The sequence below is a fragment of the Vombatus ursinus genome, unplaced genomic scaffold, assembly GCF_900497805.2.
Source record: "Vombatus ursinus unplaced genomic scaffold, bare-nosed wombat genome assembly UNPS02014811.1, whole genome shotgun sequence".
Lineage (NCBI taxonomy): Eukaryota > Metazoa > Chordata > Mammalia > Diprotodontia > Vombatidae > Vombatus > Vombatus ursinus.
The window spans coordinates 3608421-3636203 of record NW_020954589.1 but is presented as its reverse complement, the minus strand read 5'-3'; the positions used below and the strand labels follow the sequence as shown (position 1 = coordinate 3636203).

Here is a 27783-nt window from a genome sequence, read left to right as displayed (position 1 = left end):
CTTCCTTCCTTCCTTCCTTCCTTCCTTCTTTCCTTCCTTCCTTCCTTTCTCTCTCTTTCTCTTTCTCTTCTTGCACAAAATGACTAATATGGAAATATTTTACATGATTGCACATATAACCTATATCAGATTGCTTACTGTCTCCAGGAGAAGGGAGGGGAGGAAAAGATAGAATTTGGAACTTAAAACATTTATTCTCACTTAATAATATTTTATTTTTTATTTTTATTTTTTATTTTTATATTTTATATTATATATATACATATATATTTATTTATATGCCTCACTCAAAGTGAGAATTCAGAAAGACTTTAGCTTAAAAAGGTTAAGATCTCCAACTGCATTCTCGGCCATCTCCAGTCATCCTGATTGATATAGATCTATGTATTTATTATTATTGTTGTTATTGTTGTATTTTATTTTTTATTTTATTATTTACATGTAAAGATAGTTTTTAACATTCACTTTTATAAGATTTTGGGTTCCAAATTTTTTCTCCCCCCCCAAGACGGCAAGCAATTTGCTATAGGATATACGTGTGCAATCATATTAAACATATTTCCATTTCCACAGTAGTCATGTTCTGAAAGAAGAATCAGAACAAAAGGGAAAAACCATGAGAAAGAAAAAACAAAAACAAAGTGAAAATAGTATACTTCAATCTGCATTCAGACTCCATAGTTCTTTCTTTCTTTTTTTTTTTTAGGCTTTTTTTTATTAATTTATTTTTAGTTTTCAACAATCACTTCCATATGCTTTTGAGTTTTAAATTTTTCTCCCCTTCCCTCCCCAAGATGGTGTGCAATCTGATATAGGCTCTACATATACATTTCTATTCAACATATTTTCACATTAGTCATGTTGTAAGGAAGAATTAGAACCAATAGGAGGAACCACAAGAAAGAGGAAACAAAACAAAACAGAAGAAAAAAAGGAAGAGCAAATAGTATGCTCCACAGTTCTTTCTCTGGATGTGGATAGCATTTTCCATCATGACGCTTTTGGAGATGTCTTAGATCCCTGCATTGCTGAGAAAGGCTAAGTCTATCAGAGTTAGTCATTGCACAATGTGGCTGTTACTATGTACAACGTTCTCCTGGTTCTGCTCATTTCACTCAGCATCAGTCCACATAAGTCTTTCCAGGTTTTTCTGAAGTCTGATTACTCATCATTTCTTATAGCACAAGAATATTCCATTACATTCATATAGCACAACTTGTTCAGCCATTCCCCAATTGATGGGCATCCCCTCAATTTCCAATTCTTGGCCACCACAGAAAGACGTGCTATAAACATTTTTGTACCTGTGGGTCCTTTTCCCATTTTAATGATCTCTCTGGGATACAGCCCTAGAAGTGATATTGCTGGGTCAAAGGCTATGCACATTTTTATAGCCCTTTGGACATAGTTCCAAATTGCTTTCCAAAATTGTTGGATTATCTCACAACTCCACCAACAATGCATTAGTGTTCCAATTTTCCCACATCTTCTCCAGCATTTATCATTTTCCTGTTTTGTCATGTTGGCCAATCTGATAGGTGTGATGTGGTACTCAGAGTTGTTTTGATTCGCATTTCTCTAATCAGTAGTGATTTAGAGCATTCTTTCATATGACTATAGATGGCTTTAATTTCTTCATCTGAGAACTGCCTGTTCATATCCTTTGACCATTTATCAATTGGGGAATGACTTGTATTCTTATAAAGTTGACTTAAATCTCTATATATTTTAGAAATGAGGCCCTTATCAGAGACACTGGTTGTTTTAAAAAATAGAAAAGTAAGTCAGTGAAACAGACTAGACAAGTAAGTCTTAGAAGTAAATGAATGTGGTATTCCAGTGTTTGCTAAAACCAAGAACAGAAATTATTGGAGAAATTGAATAAGAACTATTAAATAAGAACTATTGGGAAAACTGGCAAAGTTTGCTAGAAAACCAGTTTTGGCTAGTACTTTATGCCATAATAAACTCCAAATGAATACTTAACCTATAAAAATTGTTTATAAAATTAGAAAAAAAAACAATAGGTGGTACACTTCACAATTGCTGTTCATAAACAAAGGGTAGAGATAAGGACAGAAATAAAATAGATAATTTCAATTACATGAAATTTAAAAGTTTTTGACTTAAAAAGATCATGGCAGCTAGAATAAGAAGAAATCAGTCAAGTAATTTTTTAAAAAATCTTTGCATGAAACATTTTAAATAAAAGTCTAGTACCCAAGATATGTGAGGAATTGACCCAAAATATATAAAAACCAAAACCCATTCTTCAATAGATAGGTGCTCAAAAGATATAAACAGATTTCAAAAACTGCAAATGATCAATTACCATATGGAAAAAATACACAATTTTCAGCCAAGATGGACTACCTAAATATTAGAATAGATTAAATAGAAATCAATGATTTCATGAGGTATCAAGAAATATTAGGAAAAAAATTAAAGATTGGAAAAATAGAAGAAAACAATAATTGTTCCAGTAAAAAATAAAAATTAAATTAAATTAAAATAGGAAAAAATAATGGTTTAATATTTTCTGACTACATTGATATATTTTTGGAAAAAAGGGAAAATTACACCTATACAGTGGGTGGTTTGTTTAGTAATAGTTTCTGTTTTTGAGCTTTAACTTCTTCAAATATGTCAGTGATTGTCAAAATTGATCTTTGAATATTCATATTCAATAGGTAGTATAGCTACTTTAAATTTCTTTACAAAATTCAAAATAATCATGAACTAGTTGCTGTTTTTTTTTTGTTGTTGTTGTTATTTGCTTTATTATAATAGTAGTGTGCCTTCTAGAAAACTGGTACCCAGATCTTATGACACCAAGTTTTAGTGGCCTTTCCACAGTTTGACTTAAGGCAAGGGCCTGAAGCATTTGATACTAAGACCACTTTGGGCCTTATGATTCCAATTTCACAATGCCTCTTAAGAAATGCTCTGTTAGTCTAGTGATGCATTACTTACAGGCAAGTTCAGTTTGGAGTTAACATTCCCAGTCACCTCATGTTTCTTGGCTCCCCACCAGCTTTCTTTTTTTTATTAATTTATTTTGATTTATCAATAATCACTTCCATATGTTTTTGAGTTTAAAATTTTTCTCCCCCTTCCTCCCCACTACCCTCCCCAAGATGGTGCACAATCTGATATAGGTTATACATTTACATTCCTATTAAACTTTTTCACATTAATGATGTTGTAAGTAAAAATTAAAACCAATAGGAGGAACCATCAGAAAGAGGAAACAAAACTCAACAGAAGAGAAAAAAATAGCAATTCAACTTCCATATTTCTTTCTCTGGATGTGGATAGCATTTTCCATCATGGGTCTTTTGGAATTCTTATTGCTGAGAAGAGCTAAGTCTATCAAAGTTGATAATTGCACAATAATGCTGTTATTGTGTACAATGTTCTCCTGGTTCTGCTCACTTCACTCAGCATCAGTTCATGTAAGTCTTTCCAGGTTTTTCTGAAATCCACCTGCTCATCATTTCTTATTGCACAATAGTATTCCATTACATTCATATACTACAACTTGTTCAGCCATTCCCCAATTGATGGGCATCCCTTCAGTTTCCAATTCTTTGCCACCACAAAAAGAGCTTCTATAAATATTTTTTGTACATGTGGGTCCTTTTCCCATTTTTATGATCTCTTTGGGATACAGCCCTAGAAGTGATATTGCTGGGTCAAAGGGTATGCACAAAAAGTAAAATATTATTAAAATTTTAAAAATGAGATTAAAAAAAGAAAAGGAATATGAGAAATCATTGAATATGATCTTTTTAAATAGATAAGACCTGTGAATGTTAAGTGTTTTGCCCAAACTCAACCAAGTGATAGATCAAGATTGCAGGGTTTGAAATTCCTTTCTTCCTTCTTGTCTGCTTGGTCCTCAACGACATGACACATTCTACTACATTGTTTCCCCACCTCAGTACCTCTCATCCTCCAATATGAAATACACATACATCCTGTGAGGCAACATCCTGAAGATGTTGAGGAGAATCGGCGGCATCAAGTCCTTGGACAGAAACTCTGGGCACAGCTAATCACAGGTGGATCTGAGAGCTAGGGACAAGATGGAGGATGCTGGAAGTCACAGATGCTGCTGTTGCCATTTCTCTGTGTTTCAGGTACAAGCATGATGGAGACTCTAGTGGGCAGAGTTGGGGAAGGATAGCACCAGTGTGGAGCTCTAGAAAAAGAGTTTTCTAGTCCCTCCACTTTTTTACCCTTTCAATTATTTTCTTGGGAAAGGTGGTGCTTGGCGAGGGATGAGAGTGCAGGTAATTGTGTGCAGGGAGGCCCAGTGGCTCTCTGAGCCAAAGGAGAGCCCAGAATTCATAGGATTACAGGATTGAGAATGAAAAGGGACCTGAGAAGTTGGTGAGTATTTCTGACCTTTTTAAATAGGTAAGACTTACACATGTTTAGTGTTTTGTCTAAACTCAGCCAGGTAGTAAGTGATAGAGGCAGGTCTTTTTTCTAACCACAACCCCAGTGTTCTTTTCACTAAATCATGCTGCCCTCCCATCTTTGTAGGCATCCAAAATATCTTTTAAAACTCATCTGCTTTTATGTCATTACTTACCTGCCACAATTTCAGAGGAGGGGAAAAATTTTTGAGGAATAGAGCAGTATGGGAAGGCACCATAGAGAGAAGACTTCTTTGTGCTGGGAGGGATAGAGGTAAGGTTTGGGTAGCAGAGGGGAGGACATTTCAGGTATGGAAGAGAGTAGGAGCCAAAGACAGAAATGAGAACGTTCATGGTATGTTTGAAAGGTGATTAATCTACAGGCTGGTGAAATTGCAGTAAACTATTCTGGAATCTGGAGGCAACTTATCAGAGTTGGCCATTCATTTCCTATTATTGATTATTGTATGTCCTCTGTCACATCTGGGATTTTCCCAACCCCCAAGCCTTTCTGTTGCTCCTCCCACACTCCCTCCTCTTTAGCTGATACCACAAGGGCTTCCTGACGCTGTGGCCTAAGCACTAAGACCTTCCCTCCTGTCCTGGCCCTATTTCTTAGTGAGTCAAACCAACCGACATTCTCAGGTCACTGACACTGAAGACGTAGAAACTGTTTCACAACGGGGAGAAAAGCAGAGAGGGGGCAAATTCCATGTGGCTCAATGATTACATAGTCCAACTCTGGGGCTTTTTAAAAAAAGATAATAAGAGCTCATATTTATATTGTGTTTAAGTGCCCACCTGCATTGGTAAAGAGAGTTTCCTCACCTGGAGTTTCCCTATAGCAATGAGATCACAGATCTGGTCCCTATCCCTGTATTTCTTTAAATTTCAATTTATTTTTTTTTTTAAAGACTGAGTCCCTTTAACTTACCTGGGCTGGAAGTGCAGCAGCCACTCCTGGGCTCGACTCCTGTCTTGATTGCCATGGAAGCTTTAACCTGCCTCATTTTTCTAATCTAAGCCATTTAGTTTTTTGTTAGATAGCCTGATGGGTCTTTGCTCCCTGGGACCCACCATATTGGTGCCCACCTTTGTATGGATGCCTGATTGATCAACTTTAGTGTTGCTATGGCTCAGAACTGTTGAGCTCACATGATCCAAACAGCCTCAGCCTCTCTAGCGCCAGGGGCTATGGTGTACACCACCCTACCTGGACCTATCTCCATTCTTTCTCTTTCTTTTTCTTTTTCTTTTCTTTTTTTTTTTTTAAACGAGGCAATGGGGTGAAGTGACTTGCCCAGGGTCACATAGCTAGTAAGTGTCAAGTGTCTGAGGCCAGATTTGAACTTGGGTCTTCCTGAATCCAGGGCTGCTGCTCTATCTACTGCACCATCTAGCTGCTCCAATGTATCTTTATTCTTAAAAACTGTCACTCTGACTCTCATTGATTGGACAACAACAGGTCCCTGCCCCAGCACCACTTAACGGTTATTTTTTGGGCCCTTCTCAGATTGAATGTAAATAGTAATTATTTCTGTTTTGGCCAGCAACCTTGAGGGTCTCCCCCTTCCATTTTGATTTTTTTTTAATTATTAAAGGTGCCACCCCTTGACTCACTTCTTAAACAGGCCTATTCATTGAATGGGCATTGCCTCACTCAAAGTAAGAATTAGGAAAGATCTTAGCTTAAAAAGGCCACGATCTCCAACTGCATCCTGGGCCATCCCCAGTCATCCTGATCTATATCTGGCCACTGGACCCAGCTGGCTCTGGAGGAGAAAGTGAAGCTGGTGAATTTGCACAGCCCTCCCTCACTCAAATCCATTTTAATTGCAAGTCATGTCATCATCTTCCTGATGTCATGGTCCTCTTTGAGAACGAAAGACAAACCAAAAAGGTTGTTATCAGAAAGAATCAACCGTGTAGCAAGAATCTGTCCCATTTCTTTCCCCATGGGGCACAGTAAACCTTTTCCTTCTTGCCCTTCCTTATCCCAGCTCTCCTCAGACCCTGGGAGGGATTTAGTTGGAAAACATGGGCAAGACAGCTTGAAGGGAGAGATGAGGCCAAGTACTCTAACCGCCTTCTTTCTTTTGTCTGTTCCTCCAAGGGATAGGGGATGAGATGTTAGTCTATCTTTGAAGAACTTAAAGGCCTTTATGAATGGAACCTATTATTATTGTGACCAGCATGGCTTAGTGGACAGAACGCTGACCTTTCCAGTAGATGAGGATCCACTCTGACACACACTGGCTGTGTGATCTTGGTCAAATCACTTACTCTTTCAGTGACTCAGAATAGTGTACATTGCAGAGAAGGCACTGACTTGACCTCAATAGTTTCTTACACTCAAAAAAAAATCACAGATCTAGTCACTATCTTATTCTCTTCTTGAGCCAATAACTCAGAGCTGTAACACTAATTAAAGCTGGAGGAGGGAAAGCATGTATTAATTGGAGGGTGGGAACTAAGGGGAGGGTGGAGTTTTTTTGGCTGACTCTTGTCTTCAGCATTACAAGATGTCATGGAAGAGGAGGAAGAGATGTGCATAGTAGAGGGACAAAACCTAACTGTGGGATGAGTCCACCATATTATGAAACATTCTAATGCCCTGAAGGCTTGGCACAGATATGGAAATAGTGGCCAACTGGAGACACTGGCACGAATGAATACCATGAATGGGGAGCCCAGCTTGGTCCATGCTGGCAGGTATTTTTTAGAGGATGATCCTCCTGATGCCATGCTGAAAGTCACTAGGATGGGACTCCAGAGGCAAGATGTTGTGTTATACCAGCATGTGATCTATCGCCTACCTCGGGACCCCATCATCTTGTATCACTACATCCGACTGACCACATGCAATGGGGGGGCAGCAGGGAGACACTTCCTGTTACTTCTGACCACTTGGCCAGAGAAGCAACCAGTCCATAGTCAGTCAGTCAGTCAGTCAACTTGCATTTATTAAGTATTTACTATGTTCCAGGCAGTGTGCTAAGCATTGGGGTTACAAAAAAAGACAAAAATGGTTCTTGTCCTTAAGGAGCTCACAGTCAAATGGGGACAATATCATTCAAACACATATGCACAAACAAGATATGAATAGGGGGAAATTGGAGGTAATCTCAGAGGCAAGGCACTAGGATTAAGAGGGATAAGAAAGGCTTCTTGTGAAGGTAAGATTTTGGCTGAGACTTGAAGGAAATCAAAGAAACTACTCTAGAAAGATTACAAATGCTGTTTTAACTAATTTTCCCTCCTTTTTCTAGACGGGATGAAAGCAGCAGTGGCTAACTATATCTAGCAAAATCCCTAGGGCATTCTATCCTGTAGATGGTTCTTTCTCTCTTTCTCTCTCTCTCTTTCTTTCTTTCTTTCTTTCTTTCCTTCTCTTCTTTTCTTTCTCTCTCTTTCTTTCTTTCTTTCCTTCTCTTCTTTTCTTTCTCTCTCTCTCTTTCTTTCTTTCTTTCTTTCTTTCTTTCTTTCTTTCTTTCTTTCTTTCTTTCTTTCTTTCTTTCTTTCTTTCTTTCTTCTTTCTTCCTTTCTTTCTTTCCTTCCTTCCCAATCAGAGGTAAGTGACTTGCCCAGGGTAACATAGCTAGTAAGTGTCTGAGGCTGGATTTGAACTCAGGTCCTCCCAACTCCAGGACTGGTATTCTATCCACTGTGCCACCTAGCTGCCTTGATCTATATAGTAGATATCAATAGAAAGAAAAGAATACTTTGGGTGCTGCTGAATAAGAAATCATTTAACAATTCACTGGCCTTGGTCTGCAAGTAGGATGTTGCATAGAACTATATGGACAGTCCTCTTGTCCCATAAATAGGCTACAATAGGAAATGTCTTTATCTCTCTAGAAGGTGTGGGGATTAAAAATGTCCAACCTACAATAAAAGAGACTGAGACAGAGCTCTGAGCCAATGGCATTTTGCTAAAGGGGTCCATGCTCCCCTGTAATGAAGTGGACCTCAGATCTTCCTCATGATTTGAGATGCTCCCTTCTTTCAGGACCTTGTATTTATAGCGTTTGACATGGTAAAATAGAGAATCTCATTGATTGATACACAACACATAAGCTAAAATAAGAAAAACGATCTGTCAGCAGGGTCATGAGTTGGGTGAAGCAAGGAATATCTCCACTGACTAGGTGGTCATAAGATGGATGGGCTCCTCATTAGGTTAGGCAGGAGGAGATGGTACAAGCTATATATATGCTCCAAGAACCCATCAGAGTGGACTTTCCATACCATGCCACCACCCATGCTTGGTTTGATCATGGAATTTGAGCAAAACAGGATGGAGATATCTTTGTCAGCATTCTTGTGGTTGCACAGGTGAGCTCCATAGCTGGTAAACAACCAATGAACATTATATTAAAGTCTGAGGCCTATTATAGGGCCTTCCTATTAGAATCTATATTCCTATGTAATTTATACAAAGTATGGATTAATATATTGCTTGTTCTTACACTTATTATTAGGTGATTGACTAGGTATGTATTACTAGATGAATGTATTAAAATAATTACTAACAATCATTACCCCTTATAGAATCGTAATGAACTAACTAATCCTGATTAGAGTTTGAGTAAGGGTCCTCAATGAATCATTTCTCTCAAGGTTTGGCCCAAACTTTCAAACTTGGAAAATCTTGAATTTAGTGTCACCCAAGAGACAACATGCCTAAGAAATCTCCCTTTTCTGGCTAAAAGGCTAGATTCTGAGATCATTCTGGCTAGGGGAGGGATAAAAATCCCTCCCCCTTTACATGGAAACTTGGGATTTAGGGACATTGTCATGAGCTACCTCTCAGGTCACATGCAAGTGTGTCTGTCTCTGCTATATGCTTTTGACAGAAGGCACCATTCTGGTTGGGGGAGAAACTGCAAATTATCTAAAGGCCTTTCTAGTTTTAATACTAGTTGGCTCAGAAGTAGCTCTGGTCTTCAAGGTAGATGAAGAAGGAGAAAGAAACACATACAGAGAACATTTGATTCACAGCTCATTTTTATGTCCTACAGGCAGAGATGGCTTCTTCAATGTGTGTCTGTCTCCCCTGATTCTCAGTCAGCTAATTACCTTGAGTTTCCTATGTCCTATTAGGAAAATTTTGGTAAGAATGTCCACAATCCATAGGTAGTAGCCAATTATATGTCTAGGTCTTATAATCTCATCGTGTTGATTGGGCAACTCATCAAATGGATCTGTTACTCTCCTTATCTTCTCTCCCCTCTGCCATATGCCTTTTAAATGAAAGCTATGTGATTACATACTGACTATATCAATTATTAGAGAAGAGTCCTGAAAGAGTGCACTATCTCATTCAGTTGGGTGCAGAGCCAAAAATGTCAATGTAATAAATTTCATATTTAAATATTTTGTCAGCATTTCATCTCCTAGACTAGTTTAGACTGTAAGACTGTTCAAAAGTCTTTTGAATATCCTGAAGTAGACAAGAGACTACCTCAAGTCGAACACCACCTGATGGTCAACTGAGATACTGTGATCTGAGCTAATTCAAAACCTTTGACTGGATTTCTACCTGGGTAGTGGTACCTGTGAAGCCATGCTTCAAGCAAAGACCACATGGATATTTACTGTCATTGGTCATTGTCACATGTTGGGGTTCACGATGTTAACATGAGCTCTGTGATGACTATATTAACCTGTCAGAGTTGCACAACTAGCCAATCAGAAAGGCTTCTGAAGTTCTGGACACACCATACCAGTGATTCTCTGAGAGTGAATGCTCGTCAAATTTGGAGATGCCTGTAGCAGCCAGACACCACAGAATCTGCAGACCCAAGACCTTCTAAACATCCTGCTGCCTAGCTTATTGTGTTTACAGATGTCTTCTCCCTTAACCCTTCCCCTCACCTGAAAGTCTATAGAAACCATCTTATCTCACCCTTTTCCCATTCCTCTTTGAGCAGCTGATTTTCTCTCTCTCTCTCTCTCTCTCTCTCGCTTTCTCTCCTTTCTTGCAAGTTTTCTTCTGCAAACTCTTTTCAGATAATAAAAACTTTTGTAATCAGGGATCAGACTATTTCATTTAGGGTACCTCTTTTTGGACTTAGGATCTTCCTTTAACGTATGTTTCATATGTATGAGTGTCACATTGACAATTACTTTATCAACACAGTGGATCTCTATCCAATTTCTCACAATATGTGGTATTTTTCCCCCGTCTTCTAAAGTCTTCAACCTCCCCCTAGTCAACCATATGCACCACATATGACCTTATTAGGAGTCACAGAATCTGGGTTATTATTCTGGTTGTCCAGCTTTTGGAGAATGACTTTGAGTAAGTCAATTAACCTTTCTGGGATTCAATTTCTTCATCTATAAAATGGAGGAGGTTGGATTAGGTGATGTTTAAAGCCGGGTACTTCCTAAGTCTGCCTTATCTTCTTTTGCCACATTATACTATTGATTCATATTGAGTGCACCAAAGTGGCCACCTCTTTTTCAAACCAATATGCATAATCAATCAACTAATTAATAAACATTTATTAACTATCTACTCTATGCTGGGCATTGTGCCAAGTGCTGGGGATATAAAAAGAGGCTAAAGACAGTCCCTGCCCTCAGGGAGCTCACAATCTAAAGCATAGTAAAAAAAAAAAAAGCAAAAAAACCCCCTAAAAACCCCAAATTCCTTTATTGACCATGTTTAAAAGCATCTCTCTTTCTCTGTATATCTAGTCTGTCACCTCTTTATCAGAGGTTGTATGTTAGATTCTCTGGAATCATAATTGATCATTGTGTTGATCAGAGTTCTTAAGTCTTCCAAAATTTTTCCTATTGATAATGTTATTATGTAGATGGTTCTCCTGGTTAGGCTCACTTCACTCTGCATCAGTTCATACAATTTTTCATAGGTTTTTCTGAAACCATCCATCCTGTCTTACAGCACAATAATATTCCAACACATTCACATAACATAATTTGTTCAGTCATTCTTCAATTGAGAGGCACCCCCTCTCTTAGTTTCCTGTTCTTTGCCACTACAAAAAGAGCTGTTACAAATATTTTTGTACACAAAGGACCTTTTCCTTTTCCTCTGATCTCTGAGCTCAGTGTTAAAATCTTGGGCCCATGAGCTTCAGGAGGGTATCCAGGCCCCATTTGAGAAGAATGAGGGGACAGAACAGACACTGTACTCTGGGTTATGCTCCTAGAAACCCTGATGGCTCCCTTCATACCTCCTGGGCCTCCCATGGTCCACCACTCTTCCCAAGCAGAACAGTGCTAAGCTAACAGATGTCAGTAGTAGACCCACAGGGATGTAGCAAGAAGGGTGGAGGCCTCCTACGAAATGCTGGGTCATTTCAGTTGCTGACAGCTGTGGGATGGAGATAAGAGTGAGGGTGGCTGAAAAGAGGGTATGCATATATTTGTGCATGGGACTGAGAGGAAGAAGGGTGTGGTACTGAGGAGCTGTTTCTCTGAAGAGATGAGTGAGAGGAAGCAGGCAGCAAGATGCAGGGTCTTGTAAAGCAGTGTGGGAGACACAAGGAAAATGGTATGTGAATGGGGACCACTATAAAGACAAAGAATGAGGGGTGGGAGAAGGGAGAGAAACCAAAAGGGTTGGGTATTTCTAAGGAGACCCCAGACTTCCTTTTAAAGTTTGGTGACAAAATATTGTTCTGTGGGAGGGGATAGATGTGCCTAGGAGTGAATGAATGAATGAATGCATGTGGGTGAGTGAGCAGGATTCTGAGTGAGCAGGACTGTGTGTGAACACATGTAAGTGTATAATTGGCAAGTATGGTTGAGTGAGAATGAGGGTTTGTAAATGGATATGCACCATGGTTCTGTTCCATTCTACAGAATCCAACAAACATTTGTTAAGCACCAATTGTGTGCTAAGAGGGTAATGTATGCAGGCCTTGTTTTTGAGGAGCTTACAATCTAATACAGGAGGAAAGACCTGTGTACAAATAAAGTTGTTAAAAAGGAGAATGAATGTGAATAAGTCAGAGGAGATGTAGTGGAAAGAGCACTGGGGAATAATAACATTTATATAATGCATTAAGTTTTGCAAAGCATTGCCCTAATATCACTGCATTTTATTCCCAAAACATGAGGAAGTAGGTTCTGTTATCCCCATTTTACAGATGAGGAGATTGGGGATGGTGGTTAAATGACTTACCCTGGGTTCAGGTGTATGCCTATAAATGCTTAACAATAGGCATTCCAGGGGAAAAATACACACATGATATACTTTTGAGCTTAATTTGCATTATTAACAGTTTCTCTAACACTTTTTAATCATTAAAAAAAAAAATCAGTGCCTGATTTGTAACAGTACAAATGCTCCCAATGAAAATTTAGCAATCAGCTTGAGCTGGTATGATCCAATTCCAGCAAACTTTTGTCTGGATAGCACAGTTGTTACATGCCTGAAGCTGGATTTGAACTCAGCTCTCCCTGCTTCCAAGTCCAGCATTCTATTCACTATACCATCCAATTGCCTCTGGGAGCCCTTGCCTCCAGCTCTGTTTCTCTGCCTGTGACTTTTGGTAAGCCCCTTCCCCTCTCTGGGTCTCAGTGTCCTGGTCTTTTAAAAGCAAGGATTGGACCAGATGAGCTAGATTAGAACTGGGTATCCCGTCCCGTTCTAGTATTCTTTGATTCTGAATGTATGAATGGGTATGTTATTTCCCCTGGGGAGCCCTTCTTTCCCGGCAACACTAAGGCAAAGTACTGAGCCATGCTGACCCAGGAAACTCCCTTTTAAAGAGCCACTATCTATTTTCTGACTTCAGACACTTAACTAGCTGTGTGACCCTGGGCAAGTCACTTAATCCTGTATGCCTCAATTTCCTCATTGTAAAATGAACTAGAGAAGGAAATGGCAAAAACTCCAATATCTCTGCCAAGAAAAACTCCAAATGGGGTCTCAAAGATTCAGACACAACCGAAACAACTGAACAAAAAATAACAACACAGTTCATACCCTTAAAGCTGAAAAAGGAATTTAGAAGCTCATTTTATAGAAAACACTAAGAGAGAGGGGTCCTGAGCTTTGTCCAAGGTCACATAGGTAGTAAGTGGCAAAACCCAGGATTCAAACCAAGGTCTTTTGACCCCAGATCTTGCATCTTTCCCCTGTATCACATTTACTCTACAGACTTTGCTGTCACCAACCAAATGATCCTCTCCTTCTCTGAGCTGAAGACCCCTACATTATCTGTGGAGACAGAACAAAGGAGTGGAAACTTGGTTTGGAGTGAGACTTGGTTTTGAATCTGCCTCTGGCAATGGTAAGCTGTGTGACCCTGGACAAAGTTCCTGAACCTCACTGTGAGCCTCAGTTTCTTCATCCGTAAAAGGATGATGACAATACTTGGAGTGTTTACCTCACCAAGTTCTTTAGAGGACCAAATGATACGGTTTATAGCAAATGCTTTGCAAGCTTTAAAGACATATAGATGTCAATTATTCTGTCTAGACTGTTGACCATCTCCCAGATTTAAGGGGCATCAAAGCCCTGAGGCAAAGGAGCTCTAGGGCAGGGTGGAACTGGCCACACCTGCAAAGAGTAAGAAAAGGAAGTAATAGCAGGCTGCCTCTCCCAGTGATAGGCTCTTTCTGGGGCCCCTGCGGTTGGGGCCCTGGGCTTGCTGCACTCACGTGGGTTCCCAGCAATTTCCTCATTTCCCTAAATAGACAATTTCACTTTCACAACTTCACCATCCTATTTACTACACCCAGGTGGCAAGGCCCAGAGCTGGCTTTGGACGTTGACCTGAGGACCCCAAGGTGCCCAAGTCCCTGGGGGAGTGTTCAGAGGAGGCTGTGACCTCCTAGAGCCCCATGGAGCCAGGGACCTGTCTCTGGTTGCTGCTACTTCTCTTGCTGCTGTTCTATTTCTCAGGTGAGAGTCTGAAAAGGCAGGTGGGGCCTGGGATGACTGCATGATTCTGAGGGGTGGGAGGTAGGTTGTCTTGGAGGTAGGAGAGGGATTTTCTGCATGGTGGGGAGAAGGCCTTACTGAATCTACCCTTGAACCATTTGTGTTTCAGAAAGACCTTTTCTATCTCTCCCTTTCTCTCACTATCTAAAAAGCTTGAATATTATTTGAGAAAGATGTGATTATTTGTGAGAGAGTGATCTTAACTTCAGTGGCCAGTTATTACTGAGCATATCAAAGTAACTGGCTGGGAAAGTGCCAAGCAAGTCTGATCAGTCTCTGTTTGGGGGTCTTCCATTTGCTAGGTCTCTAACTTGGATACTAACTTTCCTCCTAAAAGAACTGACTCTTAAAATATGTCCTTAAGCTCTCTAAGGGGGTTAAGAGCTCAGTGTCTCTGATTGGCTCTGACTTCACAACTTTGATTTCATCAGCAGGTGAATGTACAAGTCCCTTGGGAGTATAAATGAATATGTGTGGTTCTCAGAATGCTCATGCCCACCTCCTGTCCTGGGTTGGGGCCATCCCTAGAGGTGGCTATCTAGCATAGCAATGACCATTGGTCTTTTTGGAAACTCTGTCCATTCCTAGTGTCATGGCAACTGGGTTACCACTACCCATTAATCTTTTCAACATTTAGGAAACCTCTTCTCCACCTGCAAGGGGTGGATTGGGAGGCAAAGATCAAGTTGGTTTCCAAACTATGCAGACACTAGGTCAGCAGGGCCCTACCAAAGTCATCCTATCCATCCCACAGCCTCAAGGCAGGATAAGCTCTGCCCCATCCCAGATAGAAATTTGTCTCCCCTATGCTACAGATCTCCAGTCATGGCATTTCTAGATGGGGCTTCCAGAAGCCCTTCATATATTAAGCCATCTAGTTTAGGGACCATACAGTTTAGTGCAGAAAATAGGCTTTCTCAAAATGGAAAAATATTTCTACGGTGGATATTGGATTAGGATTTTACAGTGCCTTGGACTTGAACCCCTCCTCCCTTTTCAGCATCCCTGTCATAGGCACTGAGTTACCAGGGAGCCCTGGAGAAATTACTATTTGCAGGTAATCTAACAGAGAGCAGGAGCCAGGCAACCCAATGTTCTCATCTTCCCCTCTATGAAGATGTCAAAGTGTGATGGAAAGAGAAACGTGAACAAATCACTTCTCCTGTTTAGATCTCAGTTTTCCCATTCACAAAATGATGGAGCTGGACTAGATGACAACAAATTAAACAATTCAACAAGCCCCTGTTGTATAATAGGCATTAGGGATTTAATTATAAAACCCAAACAAATCATGTAATCAAAGAATTTATGTTCTATTAGGAGGATGGGTATAGCTTGCGTATGGATAAACCAATACAAGGTAATTTGAGGAGAAAGAATAATATTGAGGGAGAGATGATGAAGGATGAAGAAAACCTTCACATAGGAAATAGAATTGTTATTGAGCATTGAAGGAAGCTAATGATTGCAAGGGGGCAGCTAGGTGGCACAGTGGACAGACTCATCTTACTGAATCCAAATCCAGCTTCAGACACTTATTATCTGCATGACCCTGGGCAAGTCACTTAACCCTGTTTGCCTTAGTTCCTCATCTGTAAAATGAGTAGAAAATGGCAAAATACTCCATTATCTTTGCCATGAAAACCCCAAATGGGGTCATGAAGAGTTGGAACAACTGAAGCAATCAAACAATAACAAAGATTCCAAGAGATGGAGATGAAGGAAGTCAATAAGCCTTTATTAAGCACCTTTTATGTGCTAGGCACTGTGCTAAGGGAGATGAAGTGGGAGGGCATTCCAGCATGGAATTCCAGGCAGCCTCTTATATGATTGTAGAGGGGATTATAAATCTGAGGAATAGCTAGAATGCCAATTTAGTTAGAATTTGAATGTATGAAAGAGAATTAATAGGAAATAAATCTGTAAATCCAGACTGGAATCAGATAGTGGAGGACTTTAAATGACAGTTTATATTTTATCATAGAGGCAATAGGGTGACACTAATGACTTTTATTCAGGTGAGTAACATTGCCAGATTTATGTTTTAAGAAGATGATTTTGACAGCTATTTGGAGTATGGATTGGAGGAGGGAAGTACGGAAAGGAAGGAGACCAGTGAGGGTGCTACTGCAACTCAGGTCAGGGGTGAGGACAATTTGGGTTAAGATAATGGCTGTTTGAGTAGAGAAAAGAGGATGGATGTGAAAGAAAATGGGAAGGTAAAGTTAACAATCTAATGCTTTGAAAATGGGATGTGAGGGAGAGGAAGGAGTCAAGAGTGACTCCAAGGTTGCAAACCTGGGTGACTTAAGAATGATCTCTCAACAAAAATAAGCAAGTTCAGAGAGGAATAAATTTATCAGTTCCATTATAGGAATTTGGGGTGACTATGGAACATTTAGAGGGAAACATCAAGCAGGACAGTTAGTGATGTGATACTGAAGTTCTGAAGAAATATTAAAATTGGATATACAGTTTGGGAGTCATCTTCATAGACATGATAGCTGCACCTTTAGGAATGGGAGTGTAGAGATGGAAGAGAACAGTGACAGAGTGTTGGGGAGTAATCTGGAATCAAAGGATCATGGATTTAGAAATGGAAGGAACTTTAGAATCCATCCAGAGGCAATTTATGCATTCTTTCATTTGGTATTTCCTTTCTCTGTGTTCAGAAGTTCTGGTCCTTCTTGTATTATTTCTTGCATAATGGTGTTTAGGTTTTTTTGGCTTGTCATGTTCTTCTAGAAGACCTATAATCCTTATGCTATTTCTATGCATCCTATCTTCAAAATCGATATTGAATGGACAGCATGTCTTCCTTTAATATTACTGCTTTTGCTTTTCTTCTTCTAGATTTTCCTTCATGTCTCTATATTTTTATTCCTAATCAGTTTGTCTTCCCTGTTGTTTCTTTGGTTAGGCTTTCCATCACAGATTCAAGTTTTTCTGTTCTACTATTTCTGCTATGCAGGCCATAAATTCTGCCCTCATAATTCTCATTTCTCCACTTAGGAATAGTGTGTTGTGATTCTATTCTCAAATTCCACAGGGTCCTCTCTCTTACCAAGTGTTGATTCATTTTCCTTTGTTTTACAGCATTTTCTCTCCTAGAAGCCCAAATCATTGAAAAGATCTGGAGCCCATATTTTCCCCTGCTGTTAATGTTTTCCCTGTTGATTTATCTGCTTATCCTCAAAACCTTTGGGTTTTCTTCCTCGTAAGATCTTTGATAATTTTAGCTATTTTCTCCCCTCCTTCTTTTCCCTATTTCTCACTTTCTTACTCTCTCCCCTCTGATGGTTTCTATAGGGTTTAGATGTCAAAGTGTCTCAGCCTCCTCCAACACTGAGCAATTTATGGTTCGCCAGCCTAGGTCTGTGCTCCAACTGCCTTTCGGGGGATAGAACTATCCTGAGCTGGATACTGGGCTCTTTCCTTCAAGCTTGGCGAAATGTGGCACAGCCCTCCTCTTGTCTGCCCCCCCACACACACATAATGCTCTGTTTCTCTGTTCCTCAGCAGTTCAGAGTTCTGTCACACTAGACACACCAGAGCTGGGGTGATTTCTGTCATTTGGCGTTTGAATCTCTGAATCTCTGGGTGGAAGAGGTATGGAGTTGAATTCTTTCAAGCCCAGACATATTTCTTGCCCTCATACATCTTTTTCTGTTCATTTGCCCTCCTACAGAATATTTTTTTTTGTAGCACAGAACATTGTCATAGTCCTGGCCATTGAGCCTCCAGAAAACTTCCTCAGGCACTAGGAAAAGGGAAGGGATGCTGAGGTGTGGGGCTGGGTTATGTTGCAAGTCCATGAGTCAAGTCCTTAGATCAGCTAGTACTTGGATCAGCCTTGCTGCTAGTAGCATGGTGGGTGGTGGGGAAAGAAATATTGAAGGGGCTCAGAATAGCCATTAGTCTATATATTTTTGAACCTTCTTTTGGATTCCTGGCGTCCTAGACTCTGGAGACAATTGAAGTTGCCTTGTCTTTGATACATTTTTCTATTTTTGAGAACTTTGACAGGTCATAAGGATCAGGAAAAAATCTACTTGGTCTTGTTGTTTATGTGACCTAGAAGTCCTTCAGAGGCCATCCAATCCAACACCATCATTTTCAGATAAGGAAACTGAGGCACACAGGAGTTAAATGACTTGCTTAGGATCACACAGTTTAGCTATTAAAGGAGGCAGGAGATGGTGGATGATGGATGACCCCGGCGTGAGAAACTGAGGAGTAGTCAGATATAGAAGAAGGATCAGAGGATCTCAAAATTTCTGTCCAACCTCAAATCCTGTTATCCATTTCCCTGGCTTCCAAAATTCAGTTTATAACTAATTTCTTCTAGGAAAATTCCTCTGATTAGCCCTTACCCATTTCTGATTTCTCTTTTATTCCTAATCTTTTTAGTGCTTTTAGGACCTTCCAACAAAGCTTTACCTCCTTTCATGCAATGGGGTGGAAGTCAAATCAGTGTCTGGCAAACAGTAGGTACTTAGTAAGTGCTTGTTGATTGATAGATTTGTTGATTAAATCTAATTTTAAATGCACTGGGGTGAGGTTTGCAAGTTAAAGAAGTCTTATAATGAATGAATTTGTGAACTGAATAGTCAATCCTTTATCATGTTTTTGTAACTCAGGATTTTCACATCATGAATTGGCTTAAAGCAGAATGCATTCATATTTAAACACACTTAAACAGTATCACTGACAGCTGACCTTTATATATTACTTTGTTTGCAAAGTGTTTTGCAGATATCACCTCTCTAGGTCTTCAAATAACTGTGTGACACAGGCATTATAGCTTTTATTATGATCCCCATTTTATAGACTAGGAAACTTGGGTCAGACAACTGAAATGACTTAGCCAAGGAAGCACAGGGTCAGAGGTAGGATTCAAACTTAGCCCTCTCCTAACTCCAGGCCACCACCCTTTTCTCTGTACCACACTGCTTTCACAATGCCTCCCCCATCCCAGTGATGGGTACTCTGAGGACAGGGAGGGTGTCTTTCCCATCTGACTGGGCATCCTATGAAAGCAGGAACTATGTTTTCCCCTCACTGTGTGTTCTTTCCCACACTTCCAACTACAAGGCTGTGTATACATAAGGAATGTTCAACACAGAGTTAACTAACCAATTCTTAGTGGTCTTGGGAAGGGAAGACACTACAGAAGACAAGGCTCTGGTGACCAGTGCCATAGTGTGGAGAGTGTTGGACTTAGAGTCAAGAAGACCTGGGTTTGAATCCCTCCTTAGACACTTACTACGTGTATGGTCCTGGGCAAATCAAACTCAAGGATGCTGTGAGGATCAAATTAAATACTGTATGTAAAATACTTTTCAAATGCCAGCTATCACTAGTTATTTTTTATTAGAACCATAATTTTATTAGTGAAGGAAGCTCTCAGAGAGGAACTCCTTGTACCAGTGCTTCCTTTGTACTATGGAAAAAGCAATGGATTTGGAACCCAAGGAACAAAGCCCAGCTCTGCCTGTGTGATCTTGAGAAAGTTATGTGATTGGGCCTTAGTTTCCTCTTCCGGAAGATGAGAAGGTTGGATTAGATGGCCTTTAAGGTCCCTTCCAGCTCTTAGGGATTTCTAGCCTCTTTCTTCAATGTTTTGTTTTATTATCCCTTCTTCTTTCTCTTTCCCTTTCCCTTTCCCCATCCCCACTGGGGTGTGTGTCCCCCAGCCTCCCAGGCAGAGGATGTGTATACAACAGTCCGTCACCGAGAAGGAGAGACACTGTCTGTTCAATGCTCCTACACTGTCCGTTCTGACCGATGGGAGGGCAAGGTCTGGTGCAAGGTGAGAAGGAAGAAGTGTGACTCAAGGTTCAGTCGGGGTGCAGGATTTAGCCCCCCCTACAAGCTCCATGATGACTCCCAGGCCGGGCTCCTCATTGTCACCATGGAGAGACTTCGGCACCAAGATTCTGGGAAATACTGGTGTATGAGGAATAGCTCACGCTCACTATACCCCGTGAAGGGTATTCAGCTGGTGGTCTCGCGAGGTGAGTGTCTAACTCAAGAGAGGGGAAGGAGGTCACTCTGATTCCTTGAATTCTCATCAGCTCCTCCTTTTATTGAGGATGATATGGAAGAAAGGAGAGGAGAGACTGCATTCCTCTTCTCCACTTCCCTCCACACTACTGTGGCTGGTATCTTAAATTGGTATTTAAAGGAGCAAGATCTCTCACCTCTACCTCTGAATTGGACAAAGTCATATCTATTCTAAAGGGAGTAGGAGCATAAGGAAACAGTGTGAGGTGAAGAAAGACAAGCAGAGTCATGGGAATGTCCTCTACCAAAAGAACCAAAACCAGAACTATCATGCCAGAAAAGTAGCTTTGTGTCATGGTGATGACAAAGAACACAGTCAGGGGAACCCCTCCCCAGCCCAAGCTTGATTTCACATTCTTGTTGAGGTTCTAGAGTAAACCCTGCCCGAAGCTGCCACCCCCATGGTCTCATTGCCATGGTATACATCTTCTGGGCCTCAGTTTCCTCATCTGTAAGCTGAGCTACACTAGCTTACTTCAAATGTCCCCTTCCAGTTCTAAATCTATGGACCTAGAATCTGTTGTCCTTTCTTCCCAAACATTTTGGAGAAGAGGGAAATTACTCTTTGGGTAATGGACCAGCCCCTGCCAGCACAGGAGATCTGTATCCCTGCTTCACTCAAAGTAGGGTTAGCCACTCCCCCAAACTCAATTTGTCCCAGGTGTGCCTTGCCCAGGGTCACATAGATAGTAGTTGTAATGAATGTGGATTGTGAGATACAAAGGAGTTTTCAGTTTTGTCCCAGCTCCACTGCTATTCCTCATCCCCATCCTAACCCACACATCTCAACTTGTGTACTTGAATCCCCCAAAGTGGATGAAGATAACACCGGGAAACCCTACTGAAACTTCTGGAGACAGGGTCTTCTGTCTCTCATCTCAGTCAGCACTTCTATATTAATTTTTCCTTCTATTTGCTTCCTCAGCACCTTCAACTGAGAGAAACAGCCCACTTATTACAAAGGAAGCCTCCATCCAGGAACTAGACCACACCTTTAGGACTGCTGTCACCACTGGCCCATTCCTCACTAAGAGCAAGGACCTGCCCATGGTTGTTCCTATCACTACTTCTATACCTGCCTTTATGGGTACGATGCCAGCTGACACAGCTACTCTCCCTACAATGGCCAGATCAATGACCACTATATCTAGAGTGAAGATGAGATTCACACCAGTCACCAGACCCATAACCACTGCCACATTAAGGATGACCACAAGATCCTCAGCAACTAGTGGATCTCCTTGCAAGTCAAGATCCACCCGCGTTGCCCCAGTGATGTTGGTCACAGTCAAGGCCAGATCTTCTGGTACCGTATCCACCACCATCAGATCATACCCCAAGGAATTAACTCCTAACAGGTACCCTACCAGTCTTAGGATATGACAATGCCATTTGTCAAAGACATCAGCAACTCTCTATCAGGCTTTAATGGTTCCTTGATGCAAGACTCACATCAGACCTATCACCAAAGCTCTGTTTTCTGATTTGACGTTTTGTCTGATAAAGCTAATAAAAAGTAGGGAACTGAGAGAGGAGAATGGGGGACAGGCAGGTGGGTTGTAGGTGTGTGGAATGGCAATGGATTGACAATAGGAGTTGAGTTTGGGAACAAGGTTTATATAATTAAAGTGGAGAATGGTGAAGGGAATAATAGATAAGGTATGGAGAACAGCAAATCAAGATGTATTTTGAATATAAGGGCATGTGCACAGGGGGTGGGGAATAGGAAATAGAGTAGAGAATGGGGTAGGAGATACAGATGGGGAAAACTGGTTGAGAAGTTGGGATGAGAGATAAGACATATGATATGAGGAAATCAGGTGAAATCCATCCTGGAAAAATGGGAAGTTCTTATGAAATTCTGAAAGTATGAAGAAGAAATAATTTCAATAAGAAGGAAAAACTGGTGAAAGGGAGTTGGTGTTTAAGGAAATTTATGTGAACCCACAAAAAGCTCACTAATCAATTAAAATTTTTAAAGTCACACTCAGAAGAAGGCAAGGACAGGGAACCGAGAATGAATACAAAAGTGTTACATGACCCTTTGAGAAAAATATAAGGAATGGTAAAGCTTAAAGTGAGCTAAGACTGATGGAGAAAGCTATGTCCCCAGGTTTTGTTTTTAAGTCAAAATTAAGGAAAAGAAGAGATCTAAAAAGTAATAGTGCTACTGCTCTCAGCAGATGAGATAATGATGATGAAAGGCAGGGAGAAGAGAGAACTGTACAAGTTTAATTTTGCTCCTGTTTTCCCTTGTAAAGGGGAATATTTTTGGATTGAAAATGACTGAACAAAAATGATTAATAATAAATTAAAACTGAAGCTAAGTAAGGAGATGGTAGGAGAGGACCCAGTTTCCCCTGATGAATTCAAGCTCCCAAGCCCACTCAAACTTCATTCCATGATCTCACTGGTAAATATGATTGTTGAGCCATGGTCAGTGACCTTTTAGACTTCTAAGAAGAGCAAATGTCATCTTGATTTTTAAAAAAATGGGAAGAGCATGAAGACCACAGTCTATGGTCCAATGAGCTTGACTAAGATTCTCAGCAAAATTCAGAAACCTATTTTTGAAGAGATTGTTAGTAAACATCTAGAAAATTAATTCACAAGCACAACAAGCCAGTATGCTTTAATTAAGAATAAGTCACTGGGAAAATAAAATAAAATTTAATTTTTAAAAAAGAATAAGTCATTGGACATTTCACTTAACCTTTCAATGTCCCTGGTAACCTTCCAAGAGTATGAGTTGCAGAGCTTCAGAACTAGTATATCTCAACTTACAGATGAGGAAACTGAGGCCCAGAAGAGGTATACCATGGCAATGAGAACCTGGGGGTGGCAACTTTGGGCAAGAACCTCAACAGTTTACATTGACAGAGGGAGTTTCTTTATAAGGAGTACTTTTGCTGAAGAAATCCCTAGTTGAGCTTTTAAAAAACCAATTACAGCTGACAAAATTGGAATGAACTCCCTCAGGAGGTGAGGGATTCTTGCTCACTGGAGTTTTTCAAGAAAAGACTAGACAAGCTCTTGCTAGAGATATTGTAGAGAGATTCCTTTTCTTAGGGATGCGCCAGATTAGAAAGCTTCTGAAGTTTCTCCCATCTTGGAGATGCTGTTGAGTCAGGCAATTTGGGAAGGAGAAATCAAGAATGGAAACATGGGAGATGGAAGGTATGAGATACGTTTGGATACTTATGGGCATTGTGGGTGAATGGGGGATTGTAGATGGGAGAGAGAAAAAAGAGAGAAGTAGTTGGTAGGTCAAGAGGTAAGGAACAGAGGATTATAGATATGAAGAAGAAAATAAGGATGGGAGAAAAGACAGGTATTCTCCATCACTCATGGGAAAAATAATTTATCCATCAATTGCTGATGGAGACCTTTTTGGGGACATGCTCTGATTGAAGAGTAAAGTTGGTGTGTGTGTGTGCGTGTGTGTGTGTGTGTGTGTGTGTGCGTGCACGTGCGCATGTGTGTGTATGTAGAGTTTATGATGGAGAGGGATTAAGGAGGGGGGATTCCTTTTGCCAGAGGACACAATCCCCACCACACTAAGTATCCCTTGGCAATATTCTGTGTGGTGAGTGACCTCTCCATCCAAAATTTAGGATTGTTAATTTTCTATCACATCTGGGTTCTTAGGGACTATTATTTTCTTACTCGGAATCCAGTGATAAATAAGGGTGCTGTCTGGGAGTTCTGCTGGCATCTCCAGCTAGAGAGCCTTTGGGTTTCTGTACTCCTTTCTTTGGGGCAGATTAAGGAGGATTAAGTATTCCTCTCTCAATCTCCCCATTCTCATCACTCTGGATTCACCAGTTCCCTCAATCTAGGGTGGGAATTGTAAGAAGCAGCACATCTGTGCTAACCATATTTCCTCTCCATTCTCCTATTTTGTTTTGTTTTTAGTTTCCACAACTCCAGCCTCACTGGTTCCATGTTGTTGGGAGGAAGTTTCACCATCCTGATGTTTTCAGTTGTATTCTATGTCCTATGGAGAAAGAAACGCATGGGAAGTGAGTAAGAATTTGGCCTGCCTAAGGGCGGGAGGCTGGCCCAGATCTTGTTTGAGGTCTGCCCCAATACTACTACTGGTCCTTCTATGTCATTCAGTCTCCTTTATAGATGTCCCTTTTCCTTTCCCTGGGGAGAGTTGATATTCATGATACCTCATGGTCAGAGGAATGAGGAACAGCAGCACACAAGTCCCGGGGCTTCCCGGGCAACTAGTCAGTCAGCACTTAGGCTATTTGCTTTTCTAATCAATGGAGAGACAGAGAAAGGTAAAAACAGTCCCTGTCTTCAAGAAGCTTACATTCTAATTGGTGAGAGACCATGTAAATAACAAGGTATATCCAAGATACATACATAGTAGTTGGAAAGTAATTTGAAAGAGGAAGACTCTAGCAGCTGGAGGAATTCTTGCACAAGGAGAGATTTGAGCTGGATCTTAATAGGAAACCTGGAAAACAGAAGTGAGTGGGCAGAGCATTCCAGGCATGGGGTAATGACTTAAGCAACAAGCTTTAGAGATGATTTGAAAGCAGTTAGACTTGGATTCAAGTTTGACTCTAACACATATTGAGACCCTGGGCAAGTCACTTAATCTCTCAGTGTTCTAATTAAACATTCTAAGTCTATAAGCTATAGAGACATTGCTGATCTGTATCAGTAGGGGGAATTTCCTTACCTGGCAGTTCCCTGTACCTGTGAAATCACAAGTATATTCCCTACCCCTTTGGGCCAGGCACTGTGGGGGAATATAAAGAAAAAAGGGAAACAAGTCTTCCCTCAAGGCGCTTATATTTTAATGGGTACAAGAAGGTTTCTTCTCCATTTTTAGTACTGAATCTGGGGGATGGGAGTGAAGGAAGAACATACACATAGTACCTCCCAGTATGGGTTGGCAATGCTGCATTGGTATAGTCTATGAACTCTATTCTCTTTATATTTTTGCAGTTTATTATGTATAAGATGGTCCAGTTTTATCCTGGTCCTACAGGCCTGAAGAGCTGGAAACCTCAGAAGCAGGCTAAAGTAGTCTGAGACAACCCTGTCCCAGCCACTATGGAAGGAAGATCCTCTTCCAGCTGGTCTTCCGGTGCTGTACTCAGCGGAGAGGAAGATGGTTAATGAAGAGTTGACTTCAGGGTCCAGTGGGATGAGAATCCATCCCTGCTCCTGGATTCAGAGGATGGCCAGCTATTGTAGGAGGATTTGGGTAATACTAGGGGGTGTATTTGCCTTTAAGCAAGGGGTGAGAAAACTTGGTGTCCAGCCCATTGCTTATGGGGCACAGGAGTAGAGCAGCAACCCAGACAGCCTGCTCAGCTTGAGAAAAGTCCATTGTGACCTTTTGCAGGCTGGGGGCTAGACTAGACACAATATTGAAGTCTTTTCTAGCACTACCTCCTGAAGATCTTGAGCCTTCTCTTAGTTGGCAGAATCTCCTAGAAAGGATTCTAGAACAGAACAGTCCTGGAACAATGCTCCTTAAAATGATACCAGATGGATCCCTTTCATTCTGCCCACAATGAGAGGTCTTGATTACATAAATCCTAATGGATAGCAGTTGAAATCTGGCCTCAGACACTTACCAGCTGTGTGACCCTGGGCAAGTCACTTAACCCTGTTTGCCCCAATTTCCTCATCTGTAAAATGAGCTGGAGGAGGAAATGGCAAACTAAACCAGTATCCTTACCCAGAAAACCCCAAAAGGGGTCACTGAGAGTTGAATATGACTGAAAAACAACTAAATAACAACAACAATGAATAATAGCAAGGGGCTAATAAGCCCATTTTACAAATGAAAAAATTCCCATATTGCCTCTTTGCAAGGGGAGGAACTAGGGAACTCTGGAGTTCCATTTGTCCTTTTTCTGGGGGGTAATTACATCATCTGATTTTCTCATCTTGAACTTTAGCTTCATGGAGTGGGGGTCAGGTGGGAAAGGGGGAGAACACAGGTACTTGTGGGCTTCCGTTTTGGACTAGTTTTCCTTTCTGAAGGAAGAGGAGGTCTGGAATCTTCCTTTGAAGAGAAGTGAAACCCTTTTGGGGTGGTGAGAAGGGCTTCTTGATTCAAACCAGGCCTCCTTCAAATGGGCCTGTCCTCTCTGAGGGAAATGATCTAGTAGTCTTTATGCTTCTACCCCCTCCTCCCCACTTGAGTCTGTTCCCTTGGTTTTAACTTGGGGAAGTCACTTTCCTGTGACTTTCCCTGTTTTCCTGGGGTGGTGTTGGTGGTGGTGGTATAGGATGGGCTGAACATGGCACTCATGACTATCCTGCTTCTGGCCACTCATAGATAAGCTTGGTTATTGACAGAGACAACTTTGGGAGCATCACAGTCTATAACTGACTTTCCTTGCCTCAGGACATCCTCTCTATCTTGGGGCTACTTTAAATCTAGTGTCTAAGTTCCAGCAATCTCCACAGTCCACAACCAGTTTGTAGATAAGAAAGAGGGTACCTCAGCATTAGATTGTGTACCCTGTTACTGGGCAAAATAATCCCATCATCCATTTAAATTTCATTCATCCATCCATCCATCCATCCATCCATTCATCTATCCATTCATTCATTCATTGAAGAAGTATTTATTAATGATAACTAGCATTTATTAATAATTCATTAATAATTTAGCATTACTGACAACTTATTGTGTGCTCAGTGCTGTGCTATAATGTCAGAGATATAGAAGGAATTATGGACTCTTCCCTCTGAACTTATACTGTGTACTTGACTTGCAGTTTTCTTAAACCAGGGTAGATGAATTCACTTTTAAAAATATTTTGATAACTGTTTCAATATGATTAGTTTCCTTCATAATTTTGTAATATGATATTTTGTAATCTCATGATATAATATAAACATTTGTAACATAATATTTTATTATGTTAATTTTAAAATATTCTGAGAATGCCTGTAGGTTTCATCAGACTGCTAAAGGGGGCTGACGATGCAATAAAAGGTTAAGAATCCCTGACCTAGAGAGATAGGATACATATTGGTGAGAAATAAGAGAATGGTCCTAAGCTATCTCATCAGCACAAAAATATAGGGCAAATTGATTGATTAGAGAGGTACCCAAGTAGATCACATTAGCAGCCAGAGCCTTTTTAATCAAGTATCAATCGGAACCGATATCCTGAGACTTGATCATCCCAGGTTGCTCTGCCCACCTAATGCTGAGTCCTTTGCATTGGCTGATATCCAAAGGGATGTATAACTAAAATGACTTTCTGAAAGTTATCATTGCTCTGAGAGTGGCTTGAAAAGTCTCCTGGGAAGAGCAGCTCTCTACCCATTCTCCAGGCAAGGATGGTTGCTCAGAAGAGTGGAGAACAAAGGTCAAGTTCA

At 40.7% G+C, this 27783-nt stretch overlaps 2 protein-coding genes across 3 annotated transcripts in view; both read left to right on the top strand.

Moving 5' to 3' along the window:
- LOC114053530 (triggering receptor expressed on myeloid cells 3-like) overlaps positions 1–7718 on the top strand; it is a 9495-nt gene extending 1777 nt beyond the window's left edge. The window contains 3 exon segments of the mRNA XM_027876645.1: positions 4082–4142; positions 6938–7361; positions 7694–7718. Of these exon segments, the coding sequence (XP_027732446.1) occupies positions 4082–4142; positions 6938–7361; positions 7694–7718 (510 nt within the window).
- Positions 7719–11883: 4165 nt separating this feature from the next.
- LOC114053507 (trem-like transcript 2 protein) lies at positions 11884–26056 on the top strand. Of its 2 annotated transcripts, XM_027876616.1 has the most exons (7): positions 11885–11949; positions 13564–13696; positions 14148–14310; positions 20046–20366; positions 21341–21773; positions 24331–24437; positions 25381–26056. In XM_027876616.1, the coding sequence occupies exons 3-7, from the start codon at positions 14250–14252 to the stop codon at positions 25392–25394; spliced, it is 936 nt and encodes a 311-aa protein (XP_027732417.1). In that variant the 5' UTR covers positions 11885–11949; positions 13564–13696; positions 14148–14249; the 3' UTR covers positions 25395–26056. The 2 variants fall into 2 exon arrangements, with proteins under 2 accessions (XP_027732418.1, XP_027732417.1); XM_027876617.1 differs by lacking the exon at positions 13564–13696 and having other exon boundaries at positions 11884–11949.
- The last annotated feature ends 1727 nt before the right edge of the window (positions 26057–27783 follow it).

Excerpts from the sequence above, each read along its gene's own strand:
- LOC114053507 (XM_027876617.1), top strand. The coding sequence starts at position 14,250 with ATGGAGCCAGGGACCTGTCTCTGGTTGCTGCTACTTCTCTTGCTGCTG. Across the intron at positions 14,311-20,045 it reads GCTGCTGTTCTATTTCTCAG|CCTCCCAGGCAGAGGATGTG; the intron begins GTGAGAGTCTGA and ends TGTGTCCCCCAG. Across the intron at positions 20,367-21,340 it reads TCAGCTGGTGGTCTCGCGAG|CACCTTCAACTGAGAGAAAC; the intron begins GTGAGTGTCTAA and ends TTGCTTCCTCAG.